This window comes from Conger conger, chromosome 2 (genome assembly GCF_963514075.1).
Source record: "Conger conger chromosome 2, fConCon1.1, whole genome shotgun sequence".
NCBI lineage: Eukaryota > Metazoa > Chordata > Actinopteri > Anguilliformes > Congridae > Conger > Conger conger.
Genome location: NC_083761.1, coordinates 76031668 through 76055905, shown reverse-complemented (window position 1 = coordinate 76055905; position 24238 = coordinate 76031668). Strand labels below are relative to the sequence as shown.

The following is a 24238-nucleotide window of genomic DNA, read 5'->3' as shown; positions in this document are numbered from 1 at the left end:
AATCGTATGCAGAGTATGCCTTTAAGGTCTTGATTTTTATGGATTATTAAGCAAAAAAAAACCAAAAAACAATATAAGAACACAAACAGCAGGGTTGTTTTTTTAAATGGTAAAGTTTTACATTTATTTCTTACCACGAATAAAAATCACCATGCGCACTCACCACAGAAAGAAAACGAAAAAGATCAACCTTAAACATCTTTACTTCTTTTTTTTCTCTCTCCCGACCCCATTGTAGGTGTTAATAATAATCTCCGTAAAATAATATACAATAATGTAGCACTCTATGAAGATTCTAAAGTAAAAAAAAAAACAAAAACAAAAAAAAGTCCTCCCCGAAAAAATCTCCACAGTGTCCATTTATTTTCTTTTTTTCTTTTTTATTAATCGTTTAACTGTTTTTTGTTTTTTTTGATGTATCTTTTTCCCTCTTGCATTGACTCTAATCTCCGGAGGTCTTGATGACGTGGAAGAGGGTGACGTTGTACAGCACCTGGTGGCCGTTGTTCCAGGTGTACAGCACCCTCTCGCGGGGGTTGTAGTCCAGCATGGAGATGTGCGAGTACTGGTTGTGGAAGGGGATGTCCGTGTACTCGTAGCTGGACGAGTTTGTGTAGTAGGCAAAGTAGATCTTGGCCCCGGCCAGGTGGGAGTTGGTGACGTAGAGCGTGCCGCAGATCATGAAGGCCTCTCCGGCGCTGCGCTTGGGGAAGCCCGTGTCCCAGGTCTGCAGCACCTCCAGGCTCTGGGGCTCCAGGCGGCTGATGACGATGTTGCCCGCGTTGGGGATGGTGGTGTAGACGGCCCACAGCCCGTTCTCGTCCGCCATCAGGTCGATATCGGAGGAGCCGCCCCAGGAGTAGGGGAAGGTGTTGTTGTAGCCGGCCGAGGGCAGGCTCCTCTGGAGCAGCACGCTGCGGGAGCGGAAGTGGTACTTGATGACGATGTTGCTCTGGTACTTGTTGTAGTACAGGGAGCCGTTGTAGACCACGTGGCCCGTCCCCGCCCACGGGTGGGGCAGCAGGTGCTGCACGAAGTTCTGGCCCTTCATGAAGTCGCCCAGCGTGCGGTACTCCAGCACGCGGCGGCCCTTCAGGTACCCGTCCATCGACCACACCTGGAGGGAGAGAGGGGGGGGGGGGGGGAGAAGAAGGGGTAGAGGTAGAAAGAGAGAGAAAAGAAGCAAGTGTTTGAGAGAGTGGGTGGGAGGGAAAGAGAAGGAGACAGTAATGGTGACCTCAGTGAATCGGAATCTTTTATGTCTGTGGCGTTGTGCGTGGGTGTGTAGGTGTGTGTGTTACTGTGCGTGCTTGTATGTTATGTTGAGTGTGTGTGTGTGATGCCAGTTGTACTCCTTTCTTCTTGTTCAGTAAGTTTTCTTGAAGCTCCAGTGTTTGTTCTGTTAGCCTCAGGACCTCTGGCCCAGACAGCTGCAGTCTGGGGACATCTGGCTTTGTAATATAGTCATAGTTCTGAGCCGCCTGGTGTAACTGCACCGGATCTTACACAAATCTATTAGTATTTGGATGCTGAGGGGATATAGAGGGTTGGTTGTAGTTCAGTGCTGCAGGTCTTTTGGACAATGCTTCCTTGGTACTTCACAATTTGTATTTATTTAATTTTCTTCCTATTGAGCTCGGAAATTGAGTTTGTGAGAGGGGATGTGTTCCTTCACATGAGGGCAGGATTGGGATTAAAGTGAGTTTTCCTAAATAAGATCACAGAAAAGATACAGTATACGCATTGAGCACATTTCTAGAATCTGGGTACTGAAGAGGCAGAGTGGTGGTTTTTGCCTTGGTCTTCAACAGTCTTAACCTTTCGAAGATTGGGTTTTTTGGAATGCTTTTTTAAATTGTAAGTCAGTGACCTAGAACCCAATTGCTTTCAATTACCATAGCGATTGTTACAACAGCATTAGGATGTAACATTATAATGTGAACATTGTAATCACGTATCTGTGTATGTATACCTTAAATTGTTAATAAGGCTTCCAGTTACCACAGGGACATCCACTCTTCTTGTTTCTGTTATTTTATTTATGTATCTATTTTTATTTTTACACTCTGCTCAGTTGGATGTGCTGAGAATACAAGAGGCTTTACACATGCTCAGAGGCTTATCCTCTCGAGAACCGGATTTCAATTCATGGAAAACTTGAACTGCACAATTACGCCTCGCCTTATTTCTGCCCTCATCATTTACGCATGGGATGCTCCAGCACCTGAAGCACGCGTGTGTGATGGAGTTTGCATAAAAATATCAGTGAGGAAATCACTCACATTTGCTATTCATTTGGCACTGTGCCTGAATACTGTTTGGAATCTGACTGCATTCAGACACTACATACAGATACATACAGTCAAAATGTACCTTAGTGTACTCAAAGTGTAGTGCAGTTTTGGCTTTGCACTATAGCTTTGTGCTAAAATATAGTGCAAAGCCACAACCCATACTCACTGTATTGCAGTCATACTCAATACTCAATATTTATTGAAACAATTCAGGTTAAAGGCCTTAAGGCAGTGGTGCACAACAAGGGCCAGTCCTTTTCAAAATCTGCTCTTAATCACTAAAATAGCTCAATCATATCTTAATCTGTCACTTGTATAAGCACCAGCTACTGCAAGAGATTTTAAGTCCTTGTTCTAGAACTCCCTTGCTTTCAATTACCAGTAGTGATTGTGACATCAGCATTAGAATGTGTCAGTCAGCAGGACAGAAGGACCAATCGCAACGACAAAATAGCCAGTTCTATTTATTAAACAAAGTCGGACAGGCAGCGGTCGCATGTTGGCAGCCAGGAACAGCAGGGATAATAATAAGTTGAGAGGCCGCGTGAGGTTTGACGCAGGGGGTGTGGAAGACCGCATGGATGCGACGCAGGGGAGGTGGGAGGCCGAGTGGGACAGCTGAAGGACTGGTCACTCCTGATGGGGAGTGGGCCAATGAGCCCAGGGGCCGGCCTGAGGCATACTGTGCGCAGAGGGATGTCCCGAGCCGAAAGCCAGAGCTTTTGTCCCACGTCGTAACAGGGATCAGGACATCGACGACGATCCGCTAACCTCTTCATCTCAGTCACGTGGTGTAAGAGAGAGGCACGGCTTCTCCTCCAAGCCCAGTGCGTGAGACGAACAAGGAGCTGTGCAGCGGAAACCTCAACCTCTGGTGGAAGAAACCAGCAGGGAATTATGGCCGTATTCAACCCACGGAAGCAAATTAGTCCAGGATGTAGGAGACTTCTCCAGCAAACAGCACAGACTCTTTCCAAGCTCCTGGTTCATACATTCCATCTGGCTGTTCATCTGAGTGTGGAACCTGGAGGACAGCCTTGGCCTCGATGAGTGAGCAGAAGGCAGTCCAGAAGTGACTGGAAAACTGGGGACATCGGTCCGAAGTGAACTCCAACAGAAGACTCCTTGGAGGATGACAGCTTCGACATGGATGAACTTGGACAAGCGGTCCACGATGGCGAGGATGACCGCCGTCCCCTTTGAGGGGGGTAATTCGGTTACAAAGTCCAAGGTAACATGGGACCAGGGATGGCACGGAATGGAGAGAGGCTGGAGTAAGCCTTGTGCACGCTGGTTGCTGGACTTGCCTCGGGCCCATTCAGGGTAGGATGCAACAAACTCGGTGGTATCCCGTTTCATAGTACGCCATGTAGTCTGGGGAACCGACAGGACAGGAGGGTCAGCGTGCGACTGATGACAGGGCGGCAGGCAAAACGCTAGGTATGCGCCTAAGCGAGGACCTGGGGTCGAACTGGGTCGGGGTCAAAGAGTCGACCAGAAGGGGTGTCATCTGGAGTAGAAGTACTACGTGAGGCTTCCTTGACAGCGGTGATAACCTCCAGCTTGGTAGCGGCGATGAGGGCTCCGGGAGGCAGGATGGGCCTGGGAAGGCGAGTGTACCCTGGAGGCTGCCTCGGGCTCGATGTTCTGAGAGCCGGGACGGTAAGTGAGTGTAAGGGCGAAGCGGGACCAGCGGGCTTGGCGGGGGCTGAGTTTACTGGCTGTGCGAAGGTACTCCGAGTTACGGTGGTCAGTCCAGACAATGACCGATATAGGAAATAGCCAGTAGCTCCCGGTCATCGATACCGTAATTCCTCACCGTGGGAGTAAGACGGCGGGAGAAAAAGGCACGCGGGGGCATCTTCTGGTCAGACACTCGACACACCGCTCCGATGCCGGTGTCAGAGGGTGAACCGTTTCTCAGGATTGAGCATTGACAGAACGGGGGGCAGAGGTAAAACGTTTCTTAAGTTCTGAAAAGGCTATCTCAGCTTCTGAGGACCAGGGTGAATGTACCGTCGGTCGATGTCAGGGTAGTGAGCAGAGCCGCGACCGAGCTGTAGTTCTGAATGAAACGTCTGTAGAAATTGGCGAAACGTTGTAAATCCTTACGGCTTGGCGGTGTAGGGCCAGTCCTGACTGCCTGAGTTTTTTTGTCCAATCCCAGAAACTGAACGGTGGACTGGCGGAACTTCATTTCTCAGTTTGAACAAAAGGTGACCTCGGGATGCCTCAGGAACGCAGACAACAGGAGGTGCAGTCCCTTGGGTGCCGGAAAGAGAGCCAGGGACGCCTGATGGAGAGAGCGAGTCTCCGATTCATGCTGACCCAGCCTCTATCCCTGAAGTCGGATGGCTTCCTGGGTAGTCTACGGGGTTGCGGGTTCCATCTCTGGACAGATTGTTCTGTCAAGCAGCAGGACGGAAGAACAAATCGCAACCACAAAATAGGCAGTTTGAGGGTATTTAATAAACAAAGTCGGACAGGCAGCGGTTGAAAGATGGCAGGCAGGAACAGCAGGGATAATCACAATCGTGGTCAGGGTCACAAGCAAAAGTCCAAGCACAGTTAAGCAATCAAAGGTACAAAGGTACAAAATGTAATCTGAGAATCGTAAACGTCCAATCAGAGTCCGACGACAGATAATCAAACAGAAGGGTAAACCAGATAAGGGTCAGGGTATACGATACAGGTCAGGACACAAAGCAGACAGGCAGGAAATCGCTGGAGAGAATGGTATACACACATTACAATCTGTTTGGGAACTACGGCAAACAGCCAGCTATATATACACAGACAAATTACAGAAATGATGAACAAGTGTTATTGCAGGAAAACAGGTCATGAGAAAGAGGTGAAATTAATGAAGGAATGAACATACTACGAAAAGCAAACATATGGCATGGAAGACAGGACAGTAAAACAGAAAACGCTAGGACTGGGGAACAGAATGTGACACGATGTTAATTTAACCCTTGTGTGTAGATTCTGTATACTCTGTATACATAAAAAATGTACTTCAACGCCTTCAACAAACTCCTAAAATAAAGCAGCTTAATTGAATTTTAAACTAATTTAAAAATTTTTAACTAATCTATTTTGCATGAAGAAACAATCAGACACTCATCACAAACCTTGTCATCAAATTTCAAGTCGAAAACAATATCATTTATGGGGTTTTCTTGGCTGGTAAACAATCATTTTTGACCATTGAGACAACACAAGGGTTAAGAACATTCTAAATCACACCTTAAAGTGTTGGACCACACTGTCGCCCCAAAACTGCGCTAGGCTTGATGATGAGTGCATGTGTAAAACAGATGGACGGACAAATGAGCAAGCAATTCAAAATGGCTGCAGCTACATGCACCCAGACTGTTGTGCAGCAACACATTTCACACAGTCTGGTCCGGGTGCTGCTGGAAGACAGGCGTCCATCTGTTCCCATCAGTCGAACATTTTAATCTTCTTTTGAACCGGGTCCACCACTTAATTTTAATATCTTGAATCAGGGTTTAAACGTGTTATAATTTTGCCCAAGCAAATGTTAAGGAATGGAAACAAGCCGTATGATTTTTCCTCTGTAATGAATTTATAGTCATGTCGGCACAGCTCGGAGAGCCGATGACTGTGTACGCAGGTAGCTACAGATGGTGCAGTGCATTAATAACGTGAGGCCTGGGGTAAGGCATGAGACCATAATTCTGGATTTCTGGATTAATAGCCAGGGCCCGTTTCCAACAGCACTGCTCCAGCAGTGCCAGGTTCTTCGGCGGCACGACCTCCGCATGCATTTATCTGCATCGAGCAGAAATTTAATTTCTGGTGTCACTTAAAGGGAGACCAGGTGGCCCAAACTTCTCCACTGCCGATGCCTTGTTCATATAAATATTTTAAAATGATTGACTGAGGTTACAGAACTATCTTGCCATGAAATGTTATTATTGAAATGAACCTAAAACTTTTACTTTTACAGCAATTTCATATCGGTGCATAAAATAAAATATGCAGTAAAAAAATGTGGGTTATCAGACATGCATGCACGGACACACACACACACACACACACACACACACACACAAAATGGCTTATAAAATATATTCCTTATACAGTATATACGCCCGAGGTGAATAAAAGTAACATGATAATTTCCCATTCATCTTGCATGGTAACAGTTTCTCATTCTCTTGATCGCAGAGTTTTAAAGAATTTCATCCCTTTCCTTCTCTCCCCGAACACCTTCCCCAAACTTCCCTTCTACATTTCAGTCTCTCTTTTGATCACCCTCTTCCCCTCCCCTCCCTTCTCCGGTACTGTCTTTCTGTCTCCCTTTCTCTTCTCTATCACACTCCTCTTTTCTCCTCCCCATCTCTCTCTCTCTCTCTCTCTCTCTTTCTCTCTCTCTCTCTGTTTCTCACATTCTCTCACATCTTCATCCCCTTCCTCAGAGTGCTCTGACCCAAGTCTCAAAGAAAATGTCTGAAATCTAAAAAAAGAGAGGAATGACAGTTTGATATGAAAGACAGCTGCACCTGGCTTCATTCTCCGCACTGGGCCTGACAGTGATGGCTGCAGATGAGAGAGGGGGAGGGAAGGAGGGAGGGAGGGAGAGAGCGGGGAATTGAGAAAAGGAAATGTGGGGAGAGAGGAGGGAGGAGGGGAGCTGCAAGAAGGGAATGAGAAAAACAGAGAGAGAGAGATAGAGCAAGAGGGAGAGACAGAATTTGCTGCAGGCAGCTTTGTTATTGTAATATTGTTATTAATCAATTTGTCAGCTACCTTCATGCTTTTATCACACAAATAAAGGTTTGCCATGCTGATAAAGGGAATAGAATCAGATCAGAAAATCTGAAAATGAATCAGAAAAAAACACAAGAATGCAGGACAGAGGGAGAGGATGACAATGAAGATTATATTCGGAGAGCCAAAATACAATCGGCTGGAACGTATTACAAAAATATTAGTCCTGCTCTGATAATTTCAAACACGTTTCTGAAATTCTCGGAGGTGTGAAAGAGAGATTATAACTTGAGAGAGAGTGCTAAAAGGCCACTAACTTTAGTACCATCCGAGGTTTCTTCCTACCCTCTCTGAAAAAAAAAAAAGGTGTTCCAAAAACGAACCCTGTGTCATTCTATAGAAGAACCCTATCTACTCCAAGGGTTCTTTGTCAGGCAAACAGGTTCTTTGTCTGGGAGCTTTCATACTTCACGTGTATGATAGAGGGTTCCATGAAGAACTGAAAAGGGTTCCTCCATGGAGACAAGCCAAAGAGCTTTTATTTTCTGAGAGCGTACATCTTGTCCTCCATTGAGTCTTTCATTACTGCTGTTGGCTGAGGTTTGTGTGGGAGTTCAGGTGAGGTAGAGCATGAAGCATACTGCAATGAATCTTTTGTAAAATGCACAATGTAAATGCAAAGTGTCCTGTGGGTGCTAGCCTTTCACGAGGAACTGTCCGCTGTGTTAAAAAACACGCTTTGTTGGGCTCTAACGGGGTCTAACAAATACAGGGTGGTATTGAATAAAATATAAAATACGTCAAAAAAAATAAATCAGGCGCACAACAGAGGCAACAGGTGAAAAATGGGAGTAAAGTTGATACATTGAGATTACTTCTCTCTGGAAAAATTAAAAGTCAACATCTCAACTCGTGTCAACTTTTCCCATTGTGGATCCAAACATTGATTTCCGTGCAAGTTTTTTTCTTGGAGCAATAATCATGGTGGGTGAAATCCATACCCATTCTTCAGAGAGGCGGAATAGCACCGTATTCCACAGGTCAGCACAGAGCCAGGCCGGAACAGCCAGCCGGACTCTGGATGAGGTTAGGAGCCCCTCTGTGTCTGGACCCTCACACAACCAGCACTCAAAACAGAGAAACCAAACGATAGCCTGGAAATGTTAACGAGGCTTTGTGAAACCAAAAAACGGGTGGGGCCATTATTGACCTTATATGACTGACAGCTCAGTGTAGCCACTCCCATTTTCATGTTCGTAACACGTCTGTAACCAGGCAACAGCGAGTACACCATAGCTGAGAGGAAGTGGCCCAGCCATAACCAGGCACCAGCCAAACTGTAAAAACCTGTGCTGTATCCAGGAAACAGTAACTATGCTGCTATGCGGTAACTCAAAGGTCACAGAGAACTAAGGGTCCGGGAGAAACCTAAAATCCACAGCATCCTCCCTCCGCCCTTTCATCTCTCCTTCCATCTCATTATCTCTTTCTTCCCGCTCTCTCTCTCTCTCTCTCTCTCTCTCTCTCTCTCTCTGTCAGCTCTCAGCTTTCATCATCCCCCACTCACAGCAAACAGCCGCCGGGTAGCATGGCCTAAACGCAGGAACTGAAACCAGACCAAATGACAGAGAAACAAACTTTTATAACAAGACACAATCACACACACACACACACACACACACACACACACACAAAAAGCCCTGACCGTCACCAGACCTTAAAAGGCACTGCACTGTGACCGGCCTCCTGACGACGCAGAAATCCACAACACAAAGCCTGGATTTGAACAGGAAACGACTTGGTGAGCGCAGCCCAGCAACAGAGACAGGCAGACGGAGACAAAGATGGCCGCCCCAGAGGTCAAAACCACGGCCATACTGCAGTCCACACAAAGTGGCACCTGACAATAATAGAAATATCTGTATACCTATACATAAATAAATACAAATAACAGAAATACACCCAAGTGTGTCTGCATATGTGTGTATATGTGCGTATGTATGTAGGTGTGTGTGTGTCCATACAGAGGCCATAGTTCATTTGATGAAAGCAGAACCCTGTGTTCAATTATGCACAGCAGCAATATGTTGGCTTCTTTTAGAAATTCAGCTCACTTTCTTGTTGAACAAAAGAAGACAGTTTCTCCTAAAAGCCTATTTTTGGTTGCTAATATGAGGATACAATGATAGATGAGTTCCACAGTATTACTACTAGTCCTGTGTGTGTGTGTGTGTGCCTTCGCGAGACAGCCACTTTCACAATTCCTTGTGATGTATAGCAGTCCAATGCAACCCCCCCCCCCCTCCCCATACACACACACTTTCAAACACCCCTCCTGCGGTGGCTTCTAGCAGCAACCCACACTCAATTAAAATCTCTCACACCGGCATAGCAAGCTGTGAATGCTACTACGCCATCCTGTCTTCGGCGCGCGACCACTGCACGCATACGCCCAGACGACTCAGTTCACCTCCCTGCGCCGTGTCTCACAGGTCCTCCGCCAGGCACCCCGACACCGGCACGCACATGACTTACCCCCCCCCCTTCACTCATCCCTTACTCCGCCGCTGTCTGTCCATCGCGTGGACTTACGCTGAAGCAGGACGCTTCCGCTAAGAGCCTCCGCTAACAGGCTACACTGTGACATGTAAAATGGTGTGTGACAGTCTGCCAGGGTATCTCCCTGCCCGTAGGGCGGGATGACGGACGCACCGCAGGGAGCGGCAGGGCACTTTTCCTCTCAGGTTGATTGTAATGTACGGTAAATCCAAACCTCGCGCACTGCATCGAATCAAATGGAAATGATGATGGGGATAGGAAGAAAGGGGTGGTAAAAAGACAGATAGAGAAACAGTCTGCAGGAGAGAGAGAGAGAGAGGGAGAGAGAGAGATGGACAGCGGGGATATGTAAATATGTAACTTCATGCAACAAAATGAGTGGCAGTGAGCAACTCCATATTAATAATACATATGTCTTTCTCTCCCTCTACTGCGTTATTTGTCACCTGCTGTTACTTTATCGAATCTCGTCCTCCATTCGTCATTCTCCAGCTTGCCTGTTGATCAGCGGTTATAGCTCTTAATAATTACCTGTGCTAAATTTACCTTGGCAATACAAGATCTATCTTGTGATGCCAGTGAAGCAATTAAAATCTGAATGTGAAAAAGAGGAGAGAGAAAGGGGCGCGGGGGGGGGGGGGGGGGGTGTGTATGATAAACAGGAGGAGGGTGGGTATTACTATAGGGAATGCTTCACAGAGCTGTGAAAGCCCTGTGCTACTGTCTGTCTGGCTGTTTTACAATCTGTGCCTCTGGTTCTTAGGTCACGCCTCTCTCCCTCTCCTCAGGGAGATGTGAAGGCATGATAGAGGGAGAGAGAGAGAGAGAATGAGAGAGAGATTGAGAGCAAGAGACAGAGAAGGAAAGAGAGATAAGTAAAGAGAGAGAGAGAGAGAGAGGGGGGGTAAGAGAGAGGGGAAAGATTGCTATATTGCTTTGGCAATATGCACTATGTATTTTAAAATATGTCATGCTTGTAAAGCATTTTAAATCGAAAACTGAAACTGTGTGTATGCCTACGTGTGTGTATGCTAGAGGGAGAGATTGATAGATTTGTTCTAGACAATTATTATTCACTTCTATTAATAATTGTTGCTTATATGTACCTGCGCTGTTTTTCTGTTGGCATTATTAACTATATAAACCTCGAACATATTACGAAGTATAAAGCAATATCCAAAGATTGAACTGAGAGCGGGCAATCTGGGAAACTATTAAATCCTTAAAACCACATCACGATTCCTTCTCCAGGAAGTGTGAGTGACTGCAGAGCTTGGCATTCGTTATTCTTCTGTCTCATTAATCGCCTCCATCCCTCTCTCCCGCTCTCCCTCCCTCTCTCCCTCGTTCACTCCCTCACCCACCCGCCCTGTCGCGAGCGTGTGTTCAGCGGTATCCCGGTTACAGCGGTGAAATATAGCTGCATCTCTGGGGCGACACACACACACACACACACAATGTGAGGCACATATATGGGTCAATCGGGTGGCTTGAACAGCTCTCTCTGTTCACCTGAAGACAGGTGACCCAGCTCTTTCTGTTTCCCTGACAACTGGCCGGCCAGGGTTACGCTGCCAGAAGGGCAGGTGTGACGCGACACAGTGGGTGGGGTCTATGGACGAGGGTGAAGGTGCTACCGCCACAGTGCCTAGCATAGCCTTCACTTTCTCCTCCTCACGCCCCAACACCACCTACCCTGCTGCCCCAGGATCAGTTCATACTGCTGCACACGTAGTATACCGTCAGATCTCAATACAAGAGACAAGAGGGGGTTCTATCAGACACACACACTCTCTCACACACACACACACACACACACACATGCGTACACACACGCGTACGCACACCAACACACACACGCACACGTGCGTACACGCACACGTACATACGCACATAGACACACGTACACACACCAACACACAGACACACACACACACACACACACACACACTTCACTAATGCCTTAATGAGACTGGATGGTGGCAGATGTTATGTTGCTAAGAAACAGAAAGGCTGCCTCTGGGTCCCCGATGTCAATCCTCCAAAAACCTGCCAAGATATTTTAATTCTGACATCGGGGGTTCACTGCAATATCCCACACTGTGAGTCTAGCATCTACTTCAAAAATGCCACTGTTTTCCATTAAGAAATGTCAAAAAGAATAATAATACAAAAACATTTTTGAACATTAAGAAACATTAGAAAACTTGTTTCAATTACAAACTAATTTGGCTCTCATTCATCAAAGAAATCCAGAATATTTCCCACAATCCCACAGGTGCCGAAGGGTACATTTTTACACTATCTGGCAACCCAAGTTATTCACAGCCACCAATTAGTCCCTAAAGGAGTTGCATTGCTTTTAGCTAAAACAAAGATGAGATTCACTGTATCCACTTTGAACACAGAGCACTTTATTCGGAAATCAATCACGTTTTTCTCCAAATATATGCGCCCGTGATCAAAGAACGTTTTCGCTGTGCAGAAAATTCCATTTACAAAATTCTGCTCCATAACTACAAAGCAGCCATTTGGCTGGCTCCATTACACCACAAAACACTCATTGTGTAATCCCGCTAGACCCTTATGGGCTCAGTCAACTGATCACCTGTTTTTTTCCCCCCTGAAATGCTCAAAGTTAAATCAGGTGGTAGAGACGTTATTTGCGAAATCCTAAAACTCGGCGATAACACGGCTCATCACGTGCTACAATCACTGAAGGCACTCATTTTTACAGCTTTATATCTCCATTTCTCGCAGTCTGGAGCGTCCATTTAAATTATCGTGCGGTACGCGCCGCTGCAGCCTTCGTTACCGACGAACTTCGTAACTTGCTCTCTGACCAAATACGCGATGACAAGCCGCTGCTTCTTTCCGCGGAGCAGTCCGTCAGTTCAGCTCGCACAGGCATGAGGAGAACTGGTATCTTACATGATTACCTGTGCCAGCTAGCAGCACCGGAATAAAAGGATGTTTAATATACTTTATGGTTACGTATTCATAAATCACATGATTGTAAGTCACAGATTAGCCACCGCTGCTGAACCTTCATGTACACAAACCCTTTTGGTCCCGTTTTTAGCCTCTGTCTACAGCCCCTCTGCCTTTGTCTTCTGCTTGGACTGTCAATCACAGATAACACTGCAGCTTGTCTGCATCATTGACTGCTCAGTCTCAAACAAAGAGAATCTTTGTTTGCGTGCACTAATTTGAATCAAAGCACAAGTGTCATTTGAATTATGATTGTTTTTTAATACTGTTACTGATTCACTTTGTCTTTGTTCCTTGTCAGTGCACAATTGTTCTTTCCATTAGTTGAGTGTAATTAGCCTTGTGAAGCACTTTGGAAATGGCTTCCGGCTTAATACAGAACGCTGTACAGTGAAGCGTGAGTGTTTCACCTTCCCCACAGTCCCAAGGAGTGGGGTACCTGTGTGAGCGTGTGTGTGTATGCGATGTGTTTGTGTGTGTGTGCATGTCATACATGTCGAGTGTATGTGTATGTTTGTCTGTGTGTGCAGGGTACCTGTGCGTGTGTATGTGGTGTGTGTGCATATGTGTCTATGTTTGTCTGTGTGTGAGGGGTATCTATGTGTGTGGGTGTGATACGTGTGCGTAGGTATGTGTGGTGTGTGTAGGTGTGAGTGTTTGTGTGTGTGGTGTGTGTGTGTGTGTGTTTGTGTGTGTGGTGTGTGCACGTGTGTGTGATTGTGTGTGTGGTGTGTGCACGTGTGTGTGTGTGTGGTGTATGCACATGTGTGTGTGTATGTGTGTGTGTGTGGTGTGTGTGTTTGTGGTGTATGCATGTGTGTGTGTGTTGTGTGCACGTGTGTGTGTGTGTGGGTTTGTGTGTGTGGTGTGTGCACGTGTGTGTGATTGTGTTTGTGGTGTGTGCACGTGTGTGTGTGTGTGTGTGGTGTGTGCACGTGTGTGTGTATGTGTGTGTGTGTGGTGTGTGCATGTGTGTGTGTGTGTGTGTGTGTGGTGTGTGCACGTGTGTGTGTGTGTGGTGTGTGCATGTGTGTGTTTGGGGTACAGGAGTAGGAACAGGTATAGGCAGCAGGTACAGGCTTACCCTGTTGTCTGAGCTGGGGATCATGGTGTCAGTCATCCAGGAGCCAAATCTCGACCCTGACGCACGAATGGTGATGGGGTTACTCACTCCAGTTAGCTTCCCACAGCCTGGGAGAGACACAAACACGCACACACACACACACACACACACATACACAGACAGGTGGTTCATTATTTCCACTCAGACATCTACCGATAAATACTTCCTAATTAGTGCTTGGTAAGTAACTGCCCACTTCCTCTAAATCATGACCCTCCTTCTCTCACTTTCTGGGGTCAGTCTGTAGCGTAGTGGTTAAGGTACATGACGGGGACCCGGAAAGTTGGTAGCTCAAGCTTTGGTATAGCCACGATAAGACCCTCACAGCTGTTGGGCCCTTGAGCAAGGCCCTTAACCCCTCATTGCTCCAAGGGGGATTATCTCCTGCTTAGTCTAATCCACTGTAAGTCACTTTGGATGAAAGCATCAGCTAAATCTTTATTTCTTTATTTATTCTCTTTGCTTCTCTGCCCACCCTCCTCATTTAATTTCTCATACCCCGTTACCCTGTAGATGCCCCTCTCTCATACCCAGTTACCCCTCAGATGCCCCCATAGATGCCCCTCTCTCTCATACCCAGTTACCCCTCAGATGCCCCCTGTAGATGCCGCTCTCTCTCACACCCAGTTACCCCTCAGATGCCCTCTGTAGATGCCCCTCTTTTTCATACCCCGTTACCCTGTAGATGCCCCTCACTCATACCCAGTTACCCCTCAGATGCCCCCGGTAGATGCCCCTCTCTCTCATACCCAGTTTCTGCATGCAGGAGTGCAGCCTGGTCTCCAGCAGGAGGACCCTGTGTCTCAGCTCCTCGTAGTCGTACGCTCCCATCTCCTCCTGGATGGCCATGAGGACCAGGGACAGGTTCCGCACCTCCTCCTTCAGCCTGCCCAGCATGCGCGCGTCCGCCTTGTACTGCTCCAGCACTGGCAGCAGGGGGAGCAGCTGGGTCACCTTGTCCTTCAGCTCCTGGGAACGCAGAACCAGAGAGCAAGAGAGGCATGACCTGTCGTTCATGTTGTTACACCACTTTAGTGGTTAAGGTGCATGACCGGGACCCGCAAGGTCGTGGGTTCGATCCCAGGTGTAGCCGCAATAAGATCCACACAGCCGTCAGGCCCTTGAGTAAGGCCCTTAACCCTGCATTGTCTCCTGCTTAGTCTAATCTACTGTAAGTCACTCTGGATAAGAGCGTCTGTCAAATGCGTCGATTCTTTAGCCACTCAATGACTTAAATGAACCACAAGTTCTGAGGACAACCCAAAAACCAGCAGACACCGCGGCCCTCCAGGACTGGAGTTTGACACCTGCGTCATAGACGGAAGAAGACCAAGATGTATAAGACCTGGAGACAGCTTCTGCCTGCCGGCTTCATGGATTCCTATGGGAGCTCAATGGCTCAGGAGGTCAGTTCATGGAGGCGGCCATGTTTGACTGTGGGGCCTTTTTGGCACCAGAGCTTGTGCACTGGGTATCTATAAACATAAAGGGACGAATAGGGATTAAAACATTCTTGGTCCCTTGAGAGTAATTAGTTCAGTGTGAATACATTTTTGAATGTAAAATACGGTCGAAAACAGTATAATTTCAGCAGGGTAAATACTTAGTTTTGAATGGAAATGAGCTTTTGGTACCAGAGGCTTAATAAACTGCAATGCCTCCGATAATGATACCTCCTGAGGTCATTGAGCAAAAACACACATAACTTGTGTGCATTCAAAAATGAGAAAATGAAAAAATAATCATAGTATGAGTCGCAGATGAGGAGTGAGTTGCATGCACAGCAGTGGTAAATGAAAATGCAGTGCCATGGTGGAATGATTGCTCTCAACACATGGGGAGGAAGACACGTTAAAGAACTTGCACTTTGAGAAGAGGGAAAGATAAAAACACAGGGGGCAGAATAATGTTATCCTATTATGGACACGTCTGAGGTTTAAGAAAATGAGGCCTCAGTAAAAATAAATCGCTGAACATGCAAAAGAAAAATCCAATTTTTTTTCCCCCAGTATCACGGAGAGAGGAAGCCAATTACAGACAGAGGCAATTAGATTCATTACAATATGGAGAGCTTATGGCTACATAAGACTCAATGCTCACAGTTAATTAATGAGAGTTCAGAGATATGCCATCCATAAGAAGTGTTATAATAACATGGGGAAATTAAGTGTTGGGGAAACAAAACAAGCAAGCTAGCAAAAAATTTAAAATAAACACAGAAGAAAATAATGTAGAAAGAAGGCCAGCTGGAACTGGTGGAACCTACCCAAATGGTCTAAAAATACCTGAGACACATTGCAGTTTATTCCATTAGCACACAAGATGGAGGACCCCAGTGAGCCATGGGAATTACTGGGCGCATGCTGTAGGCTGGCTTTGCACCGCAGGCCCTGGGGCTTAAACACATTTGTTTTTGAAATCTGATAGTTTTCTGGATACCTTTTTTTTTTCCACGAACGCAGTATGTATCTGTATTTTTCCTTTAATAACTAAATTATAAAAAAAATCACATATTTTCAGCTCTCATTTGCTGCCAAATCCAAAATATATCCGAGACCTGGCCGTGGGAGTTGCATAAGAAAGGGCAAATCTATTTTATTTATTTATTTTATTTCGCTTATTTTGGCACTCTTCAAAGTAGAACAGTGCTGCTGACTTGGGTCATCATTTCATGGTGGAAGTGAAAGAAGTATGGTAGAGAAACACAAATTCAAACTGGCCTTTTGTAAAACTATTGTCTGGTCAGCCTTACTAAACCAAGCCTTATTGGTGCATTGTAAATGGTCATGCAAGGCACCAAGCAGCTCTTCAGGAGCATTTCGGGGGGTTAGATGTCTTGTTTAGGGTGGGATCAAACCGGCAACCCACTGACTGCCAGACGACTGTTCTAACCACCTGAGCCAACGTCGCCTAAACTGCCATTTAGCAGACGCTGTTTTCCAGAACAGTCTGCAGTCTGCATTTCTGTATTTGAAAAGGCATAGTATCCATTTATTACGCTGGGTATATACTGAAGCTTAGACTTCACATTTTTCAACAGCACAACTGCAGGGTCCTACCATTAGGCTGCGTGCCCAGTTCTCTGACCACTGCACTACGCAGTAAGTAAAGAGGCATTACAGGCGGCTGGTTCCACAAGGGAGAATTTAGAGCTGTTTAACCTCAGGGGAAGGACCATATCTTCTCCACTGCTCCAAATCTTCAGTCCCTAATCAATAAACACGATTAATTTTTGATGATCCTCAATCAATTTTTCTGACTGAGTATGATGTGAAAAATGCCCAAGTCACGATTTACGTTCACATTACGGTCCCTAATGGTCTCATAATTAATGGCGTGTGGTCAACAGCTAATTAATGACTAATTCATAATTGATGAGTCATAGTGCTTTGGCAACAGTGAACTTTAGGTCCAGGAATGTCTTAACAGTTTAGCTCTTTTTTAGATTTGCAGTGGGGCACAGAGCAGGGTGTTTAATACAAAGAAATATAAATGCTGACAATATCATGGAAAACAGGAACTTACGAACTCATGTCCTGTGTGACCAGCCAACATCCATCCATCCATCCATCCATTATCTTAACCTGCTTATCCTGAACAGGGTCGCAGGGGGGCTGGAGCCTATCCCAGCATACATTGGGCGAAAGGCAGGAATACACCCTGGACAGGTCGCCAGTCCATCACAGCCAGCCAACATTGCTATGTTTATTTGTGCTTTTACATTCATGTTTAGTGTTAAAGTTATTCATTCAGCTCCATGCAGTGCATTGTACCACCACCATTATTACATTATTACCCCCCCCCCCCCCCCCACACGCCATTGGCTGTGGCAATTAGAACCACTTTTCAACCAATGAGCTTGAATTATTGTACAGCTGAATTATTGATACCAGTGAGCCTTTTTCGATGATAGGAAGGGATTTACAATGGTCTTCTAACAATGTTTTAACACAGAAATCCTGTAACCTTTGTAATATTTTGTCTGGAAATAAAAAAGTCGAACGCTTTCTGCTCATCGTGTTGGTATTACACAGTTTTACATGAAACAAGTGATGACCCTTATGTTCATACACACATGGCTCTGATGCTCATGTTTATGCATGCTGGATTAACATGCACGAGGCAGCTTTAAGTGAGCGCTCCTGGGTCGTCTCTGAGGCCGGGTATCCAGAGGGGGCCTGGCTGAAACAGGGCCAGCCCTGCGGATAACAGGTCTCCATCGGCTGCACTCATCGCACACGATTATTCATCAGAGTTATCATTAATCTCCTCTTCCCAGTCCCAGGCCAAATTAAAATGGTTTCTTCAACCTCCACATTACACACATGAGCACACACACAAACACACATTCACACACACATACACACACACACACTCACACACACACATACACACATGCAAATACACACACACGCACACATACACACATGCACGCATATACACACACATACACACACACACGCACACACTCACACAAATACACACGCAAACACACACACACACGCACACATACACACACACGCCCACATTCACTTTTTTAGATTTGCAGTGGGGCACATAGCAGGGTGTTTAATACAAAGAAATATAAATGCTGACAATATCATGGAAAACAGGAACTTACAAACTCATGTCCTGTGTGACCAGCCAACATTGCTATGTTTATTTGTGTTTTTACATTCATGTTTAGTGTTAAAGTTATTGTACCACCACCATTATTACATTATTACCCCCCACGCCATTGGCTGTGGCAATAAGAACCACTTTTCAACCAATGAGCTTGAATTATTGTACAGCTGAATTATTGATACCAGTGAGCCTTTTTCAATGATAGGAAGGGATTTACAATGGTCTTCTAACAATGTTTTAACACAGAAATCATACCTATTGTACCTTTGTAATATTTTGTCTGCAAATAAAAAAGTCAAATGCTTTTCTGCTCATCGGGTGGGTATTACACAGTTTTACATGAAACAAGTGATGAAGTGTTCATACACACATGGCTCTGATGCTCATGTTTATGCATGCTGGATTAACATGCATGAGGCAGCTTTAAGTGAGCGCTCCTGGGTCGTCTCTGAGGCCGGGCATCCAGAGGGGGCCTGGCTGAAACAGGGCCAGCCCTGCGGATAACAGGTCTCCATCGGCTGCACTCATCGCACACGATTATTCATCAGAGTTATCATTAATCTCCTCTTCCAGGGCTGCGGAGCTCAAACAGTCCCAGGCCAAATTAAAATGGTTTCTTCAACCTCCACATTACACACATGAGCACACACACACACACACATTCACACACACATACACACACACACACTCACACACACACATACACACATGCAAATACACACACACGCACACATACACACATGCACGCATATACACACACATACACACACACACGCACACACTCACACAAATACACACACAAACACACACACACACGCACACATACACACACACGCCCACATTCACACACATATGCACACACACACAAACAAATTCACACGCATTCACACACACAGACACACGCCCACATTCACAGACATACGCACACACACACAGACAAATACACATGCAAACACACACACATGCACACATACACACACATGCCCACATTCACACACATACGCACACACACACAGACAAATTCACACGCATACACACACACACACACACACACAGACACACTCTACCTGCTCCACCTGCCTGCAAAAGGGATCTAATGTATCTGGGTCTTCCAGAGAATACAGCAGCTGATTCCTCTACTAGGACAGCTGTGGTCCCCACACAAGTGTGTGTGTTTATGTTTGTGCGTTCTTTCCTTATGCATGGATCTGTGTGTAACTGAATGTGTGTGTTTCTGTGTGTTTGGGTGTGTGTGTGTGTAAGAGAGAGTGTGTATATGTCATTATGTTTGTATGAGAGTGTGTTTATGTGTGCACGTGTGTGTGTGTGTGTGTGTGTGTGTGTGCGCGTGTGTGTCTATCTGAAACTGAATAATATCTCTGTGACACTTTGACTTCAGCTGCGGTCTGAGCAATCTCACGGGGTGAGATATGAATCAGAGCTGTTTTCACAGCCAAAGCTGCCTGTGCAAGATTAACGATAGTACATCCTGTCCTCTGTGTGTGTGTGTGTGTGTGTGTGTGTGTGTCTATGTCTGTGTGTGACAGTGTGTGTGAGTCTGTGTGAGACTCAACAGGCAGCACTATTTGTGTGTGATAGTGTGTGATAGCGCGTGTGAGTGTGAGTGAGGCTTGGTGTGTGAGATTAGGTGTGTGTTTGAGAGACTAGAGAAGCTGTTGAGTGATAGTAAAATGACACATGCTGCCCTTGAAGAGATTCTGCACTCAGGGACGTGTAGAGACTGTGTGTGACACTTTCCTATAAACACACACTCACACACACTCCCTCTCTCTTGAACACACACACACACATACATGCACGCAAATGGAAAGCACATGCACGCACATGCCCACACACATACACTCACACATACACAAACAGGCACGCAAATGCACAAACACACGCACGCACACACACACATACACGCACGCACAGACATACGGGCACCCACATGCACAAACACACACACATGCAACCCGCAAACACATACACACACGGACACACATATAGGCACGCACATGCACACGCAGACACACATACATGCACAAACGCACGCACACGCACATGCACACACCCACACACAAACATATGCACACACATGCACACACACACACACATGCACAAACACGCAAACACATACACACACGGACACACATATAGGCACGCACATGCACACGCAGACACACATACATGCACAAACGCACGCACACGCACATGCACTCACACACACACAAACACACTCACACATACAAGCACGCACACACTTACATACAGGCACACACACACACACACACACACACACACACACACACACACACCCATCAGTCCATCAGTCCATCAGATAGAGGGAGTGTGATCAGAGGCTTCATTTAGTGATGTGGCTTCTCCGGGCTCCAGAGCCTCCTTTCATCTCCTCCTCCTCCATAACTCTGGCGCCCCGGCCTCGCCCCGCTCCAGGCCCAAACTCATCACTCAAACTCGGGCAGCGAAACCGAGCCCTGCCCCTGAGACCCCCCCCACCCCTTCGGCTGGCCCTGATCCAGTTTCAGAGCGGGCTCGCCCAGCACTCTAACCTACAGTGTTATCAGAGGAGGAGCAGTGAGTTGAATTAGTTAAGAAACAAAGCTTGAAGCCAACTTCGGAGGAAGAACGGATTCCACCAAATATCAAAAAAGTCTATAGGCTACTGTTCGAAGGTCAATCCAGACATTGAAGTTGAAGAGAGGTCGGGCATTGGGTGATCCAAAGCATACCTCAAAATCAACCATGAAGTACCTCCAGGAAAGATGGATGAAGGTATGATTTAGAGATCAGGTTTGCTTCTGTTTACTTAGATATTAATTGTAAAAGGCTTTTTGACTAGGGGTGCCCAAATATTTGCACACCACTGTTTGCACACCTGGATTGGCGACCTGTCCAGGGTGTATTCCTGCCTTTCGCCCAATTTATGCTGGGATAGGCTCCAGCCCCCCTGCGACCCTGTTCAGGAAAAGCGGGTTCAGATAATGGATGGATGGATGGATGTTTGCACACCACCAAATAGTAAGTCATCAGCTAATCATCACATCACTCCAAATTAAGGCAGAAACCAGAAATAAATGGTATGTATTTATTGAGGACATGTTGCTCGACAAAGTCAAGAAATGTTGGAAGGTTAAGATATATTACCATTAAGATATCAATAAGAGTACATGCCTTCGGTCAGATATGACCCCAGTTGGTCGCTCGAGGGTTAAATGTTAAATGTCGATGCTGAGACCCAATCTCTGAGACTGTAGGAACTTCAACCAAAAATCATAATTGAGTGTGTTCTGTCTCAGAATAATTGCGATGACCTTTATTTGACGTGCTAAAACTACATTATTGGTCTTCCACCTGGAAAAAATCATTTTAAGTGATGATTTCATTGGAATGTAACTTCTCACCTTCCTCTTACAATGAAAAGGGGCATTAAAGCATCATTAAAGCTTATTGTAGTTTATTGAAACCCCCATTGCTAGGAGGTTAGGTATTTCTCTCATTTATGGTCATATGAATATATTACCTTTATTGTCTTCCTACATTGATTGGGTGAGGTGTCCCTGGTCCTAGTAATAACAATGTATTTTTTCAGGTTGGGAAAAGATTATCAAGATTATTCCTTCATCATATTATCAGAAGGCACATATACACTCAGTGAGCACTCTATTAGATATTTATTGGACTTATTTTTTTAGACTTTTTGGTCTTCTGCTGCTGCAGCCTATCCACTTAGAGTTATGCGTTGTGTTTTCATATGCCCTTCTGCATAACACTGTTGTAATGTGTGGTTATTTGCGTTACTGTCACCTTCCTGTCAGCTTTGACCAGTCTGGCCCTTCTCCTCTGACCTCTCACATTAACAAGGTGTTGCTGCCTGCAGAACTGCTGCTCACTGGAGGTTTTTTGCTTTTCACACCATTCTCTGCAAACTCTAGAGTCTGTTGTGTATGAAAATCCCAGGAGATCTGCAGATATTCTGAGATACTCAAACCACCCTGTCTGGCACCAACAATCATTCCACGGTCAAAGTCGCTTCGATCACATTTCTTCCCCATTCTGACATTTGGTCTAAAACTCTGCTGAACCTCTTGACCATGTCTGCATACTTGGATGCATTTAGTTGCTGCCACATGATTGGCTGTAAACCCTTGTGTTGTCTTAATGGTCAAAAATGACCCACCACTATGTTTACAGCAGAGAAAACCCCCTAAATGATCTTTGTTTGTGATGAGTGACAGGTTGTTTATTCATGCAAAATAGGTTTGGGGTTTAAAATTTAATTAAGCTGCTTTATTTTAGGAAGTGAAGGCGGGTCATTTTTTACCCTTAGGACAAGGGGAGTATACAGAATGTTAAGACTACACAAGGATTAAATATTAGCATTAACAAGCTGGTGTACTGGTCTACCTAATAAAGTACTCACTGAGTGTGCATTTGCAATCAAAAATTGAATTCAGCGTGAAGTCCCACGTTGAAACGTATTTGAAAATAAACTTTGACAATCGGCACTTTTGAAAACCGACTTTATACAGTCAGGCAGAACATAATCACATATTCCATCACTGAAATGCATGGAACTGTTGAACTGAAAAATTACCCAGGAAAATGATCTCAAAAGCTAAATCAATTGCTGAATAACAATTAAGTAATCAGCAAAGGGCCTCAAAAGACTGTAATGGATTCCCCCCTTGGATTCATACGAAAGTATTACTAAAGTAACCCATGAACATTTCAAGCCAAGCACTGAATTAACTGTGTGTGTGTGTGCGTGTGTGTGTGTGTGCGTGCGTGTCTGTGTGCGTGTGTGCATGCATGCGTGAGGTTGTGTGTGTGTCAACATTCCTGATGACTCATTTCCTGTTTGATAATTGGTGATTTACAAAGTTTAAATAAATTTGTAAATAGGGGTGATGAGAGAGTCCAGGTAAAATGGCTGTAAAATGGCTGTAAAATCCATATTGAATGTAAACCTTGGCTGGGATGTTTCTGCCTCCAATGATAAGATTAACTGTAACTGACTCCATTACCTCCCGTATAATAAATCAAACCCAGCCATAAGTATAATCTCCAAGGCAACCATTTAACTGAGAATGGTTCCCTGCCATACCCTCCGATCACAGAGAGTAGGGGTGGAATCAGCCCTTACGAAAAAAAATGTTTCAAAACCAACCATGTGAAAGGAGGAAAAAGCCAATCACATGTGGCAATATCCAGGTATTAGGTGTCCATTAAGTTGGGTTACAGGTGGCATGCAACGGGTCATAAGTAACAGGTGACAGGTAGCAGGTGGCATGTAACAGGAAGTATGTAACAGTTAACAGTTGACAGGTAACGGGACAAATAACAGGTAACAGGTGATGGGTAACAGGTACAATAACAGGTGACAGGGGACAAATAACAGGTAACAGGTGATGGGTAACAGGAAACAGGTGTTACATAGCAGGTACAGTAGCAGTTGGCCGGTGATAGGCAACAGGAAACAGGTGGGAGGTAACACATTCAGTAACAGGTGATGGGTAACAGGAAACAGGTGTTAGATAGCAGGTACAGTAGCAGTTGGCCGGTGATAGGCAACAGGAAACAGGTGGGAGGTAACACATTCAGTAACAGGTGAGTGGTGGGGGTACCTGAAAGCTCTTGGGGTTGAGAGACCTGGGGTTGTCCGAGGCGATCTTCAGTCTGCTGTCCACAGTCCTCATGAGGGACTCTGTGTTGCGGACGTACTGCAGGTCTCTGTACGTCCGCAGGTCCAACACCTCCATGGACTGAGTGATGTTCTGGACCTATCAATCATGGAGAAACCAGCCAATCAGCACTGGGTCTCTCACGGGTAGAGCTGTGCACAGGGCTATCACAGTTGGGAATGTGCAATGAGACCAACACG

The 24238-nt window shown here is 45.6% G+C and overlaps 1 protein-coding gene across 1 annotated transcript; it reads right to left on the bottom strand.

Moving 5' to 3' along the window:
* Nucleotides 1-94: 94 nt before the first annotated feature.
* Nucleotides 95-24133, bottom strand: LOC133121839 (noelin-2-like). Its single transcript, XM_061231338.1, has 4 exons — nucleotides 23982-24133; nucleotides 14457-14676; nucleotides 13669-13775; nucleotides 95-1117 (listed from the first exon to the last, which is right to left on the bottom strand). The coding sequence occupies exons 1-4, from the start codon at nucleotides 24114-24116 to the stop codon at nucleotides 443-445; spliced, it is 1137 nt and encodes a 378-aa protein (XP_061087322.1). The 5' UTR covers nucleotides 24117-24133; the 3' UTR covers nucleotides 95-442.
* Between the last annotated feature and the right edge of the window lie 105 nt (nucleotides 24134-24238).

Excerpts from the sequence above, each read along its gene's own strand:
- LOC133121839 (XM_061231338.1), bottom strand. The coding sequence starts at position 24,116 with ATGGAGGTGTTGGACCTGCGGACGTACAGAGACCTGCAGTACGTCCGC. Across the intron at positions 14,677-23,981 it reads TCAACCCCAAGAGCTTTCAG|GAGCTGAAGGACAAGGTGAC; the intron begins GTACCCCCACCA and ends CTGCGTTCCCAG. Across the intron at positions 1,118-13,668 it reads TCCCCAGCTCAGACAACAGG|GTGTGGTCGATGGACGGGTA; the intron begins GTAAGCCTGTAC and ends CTCTCCCTCCAG.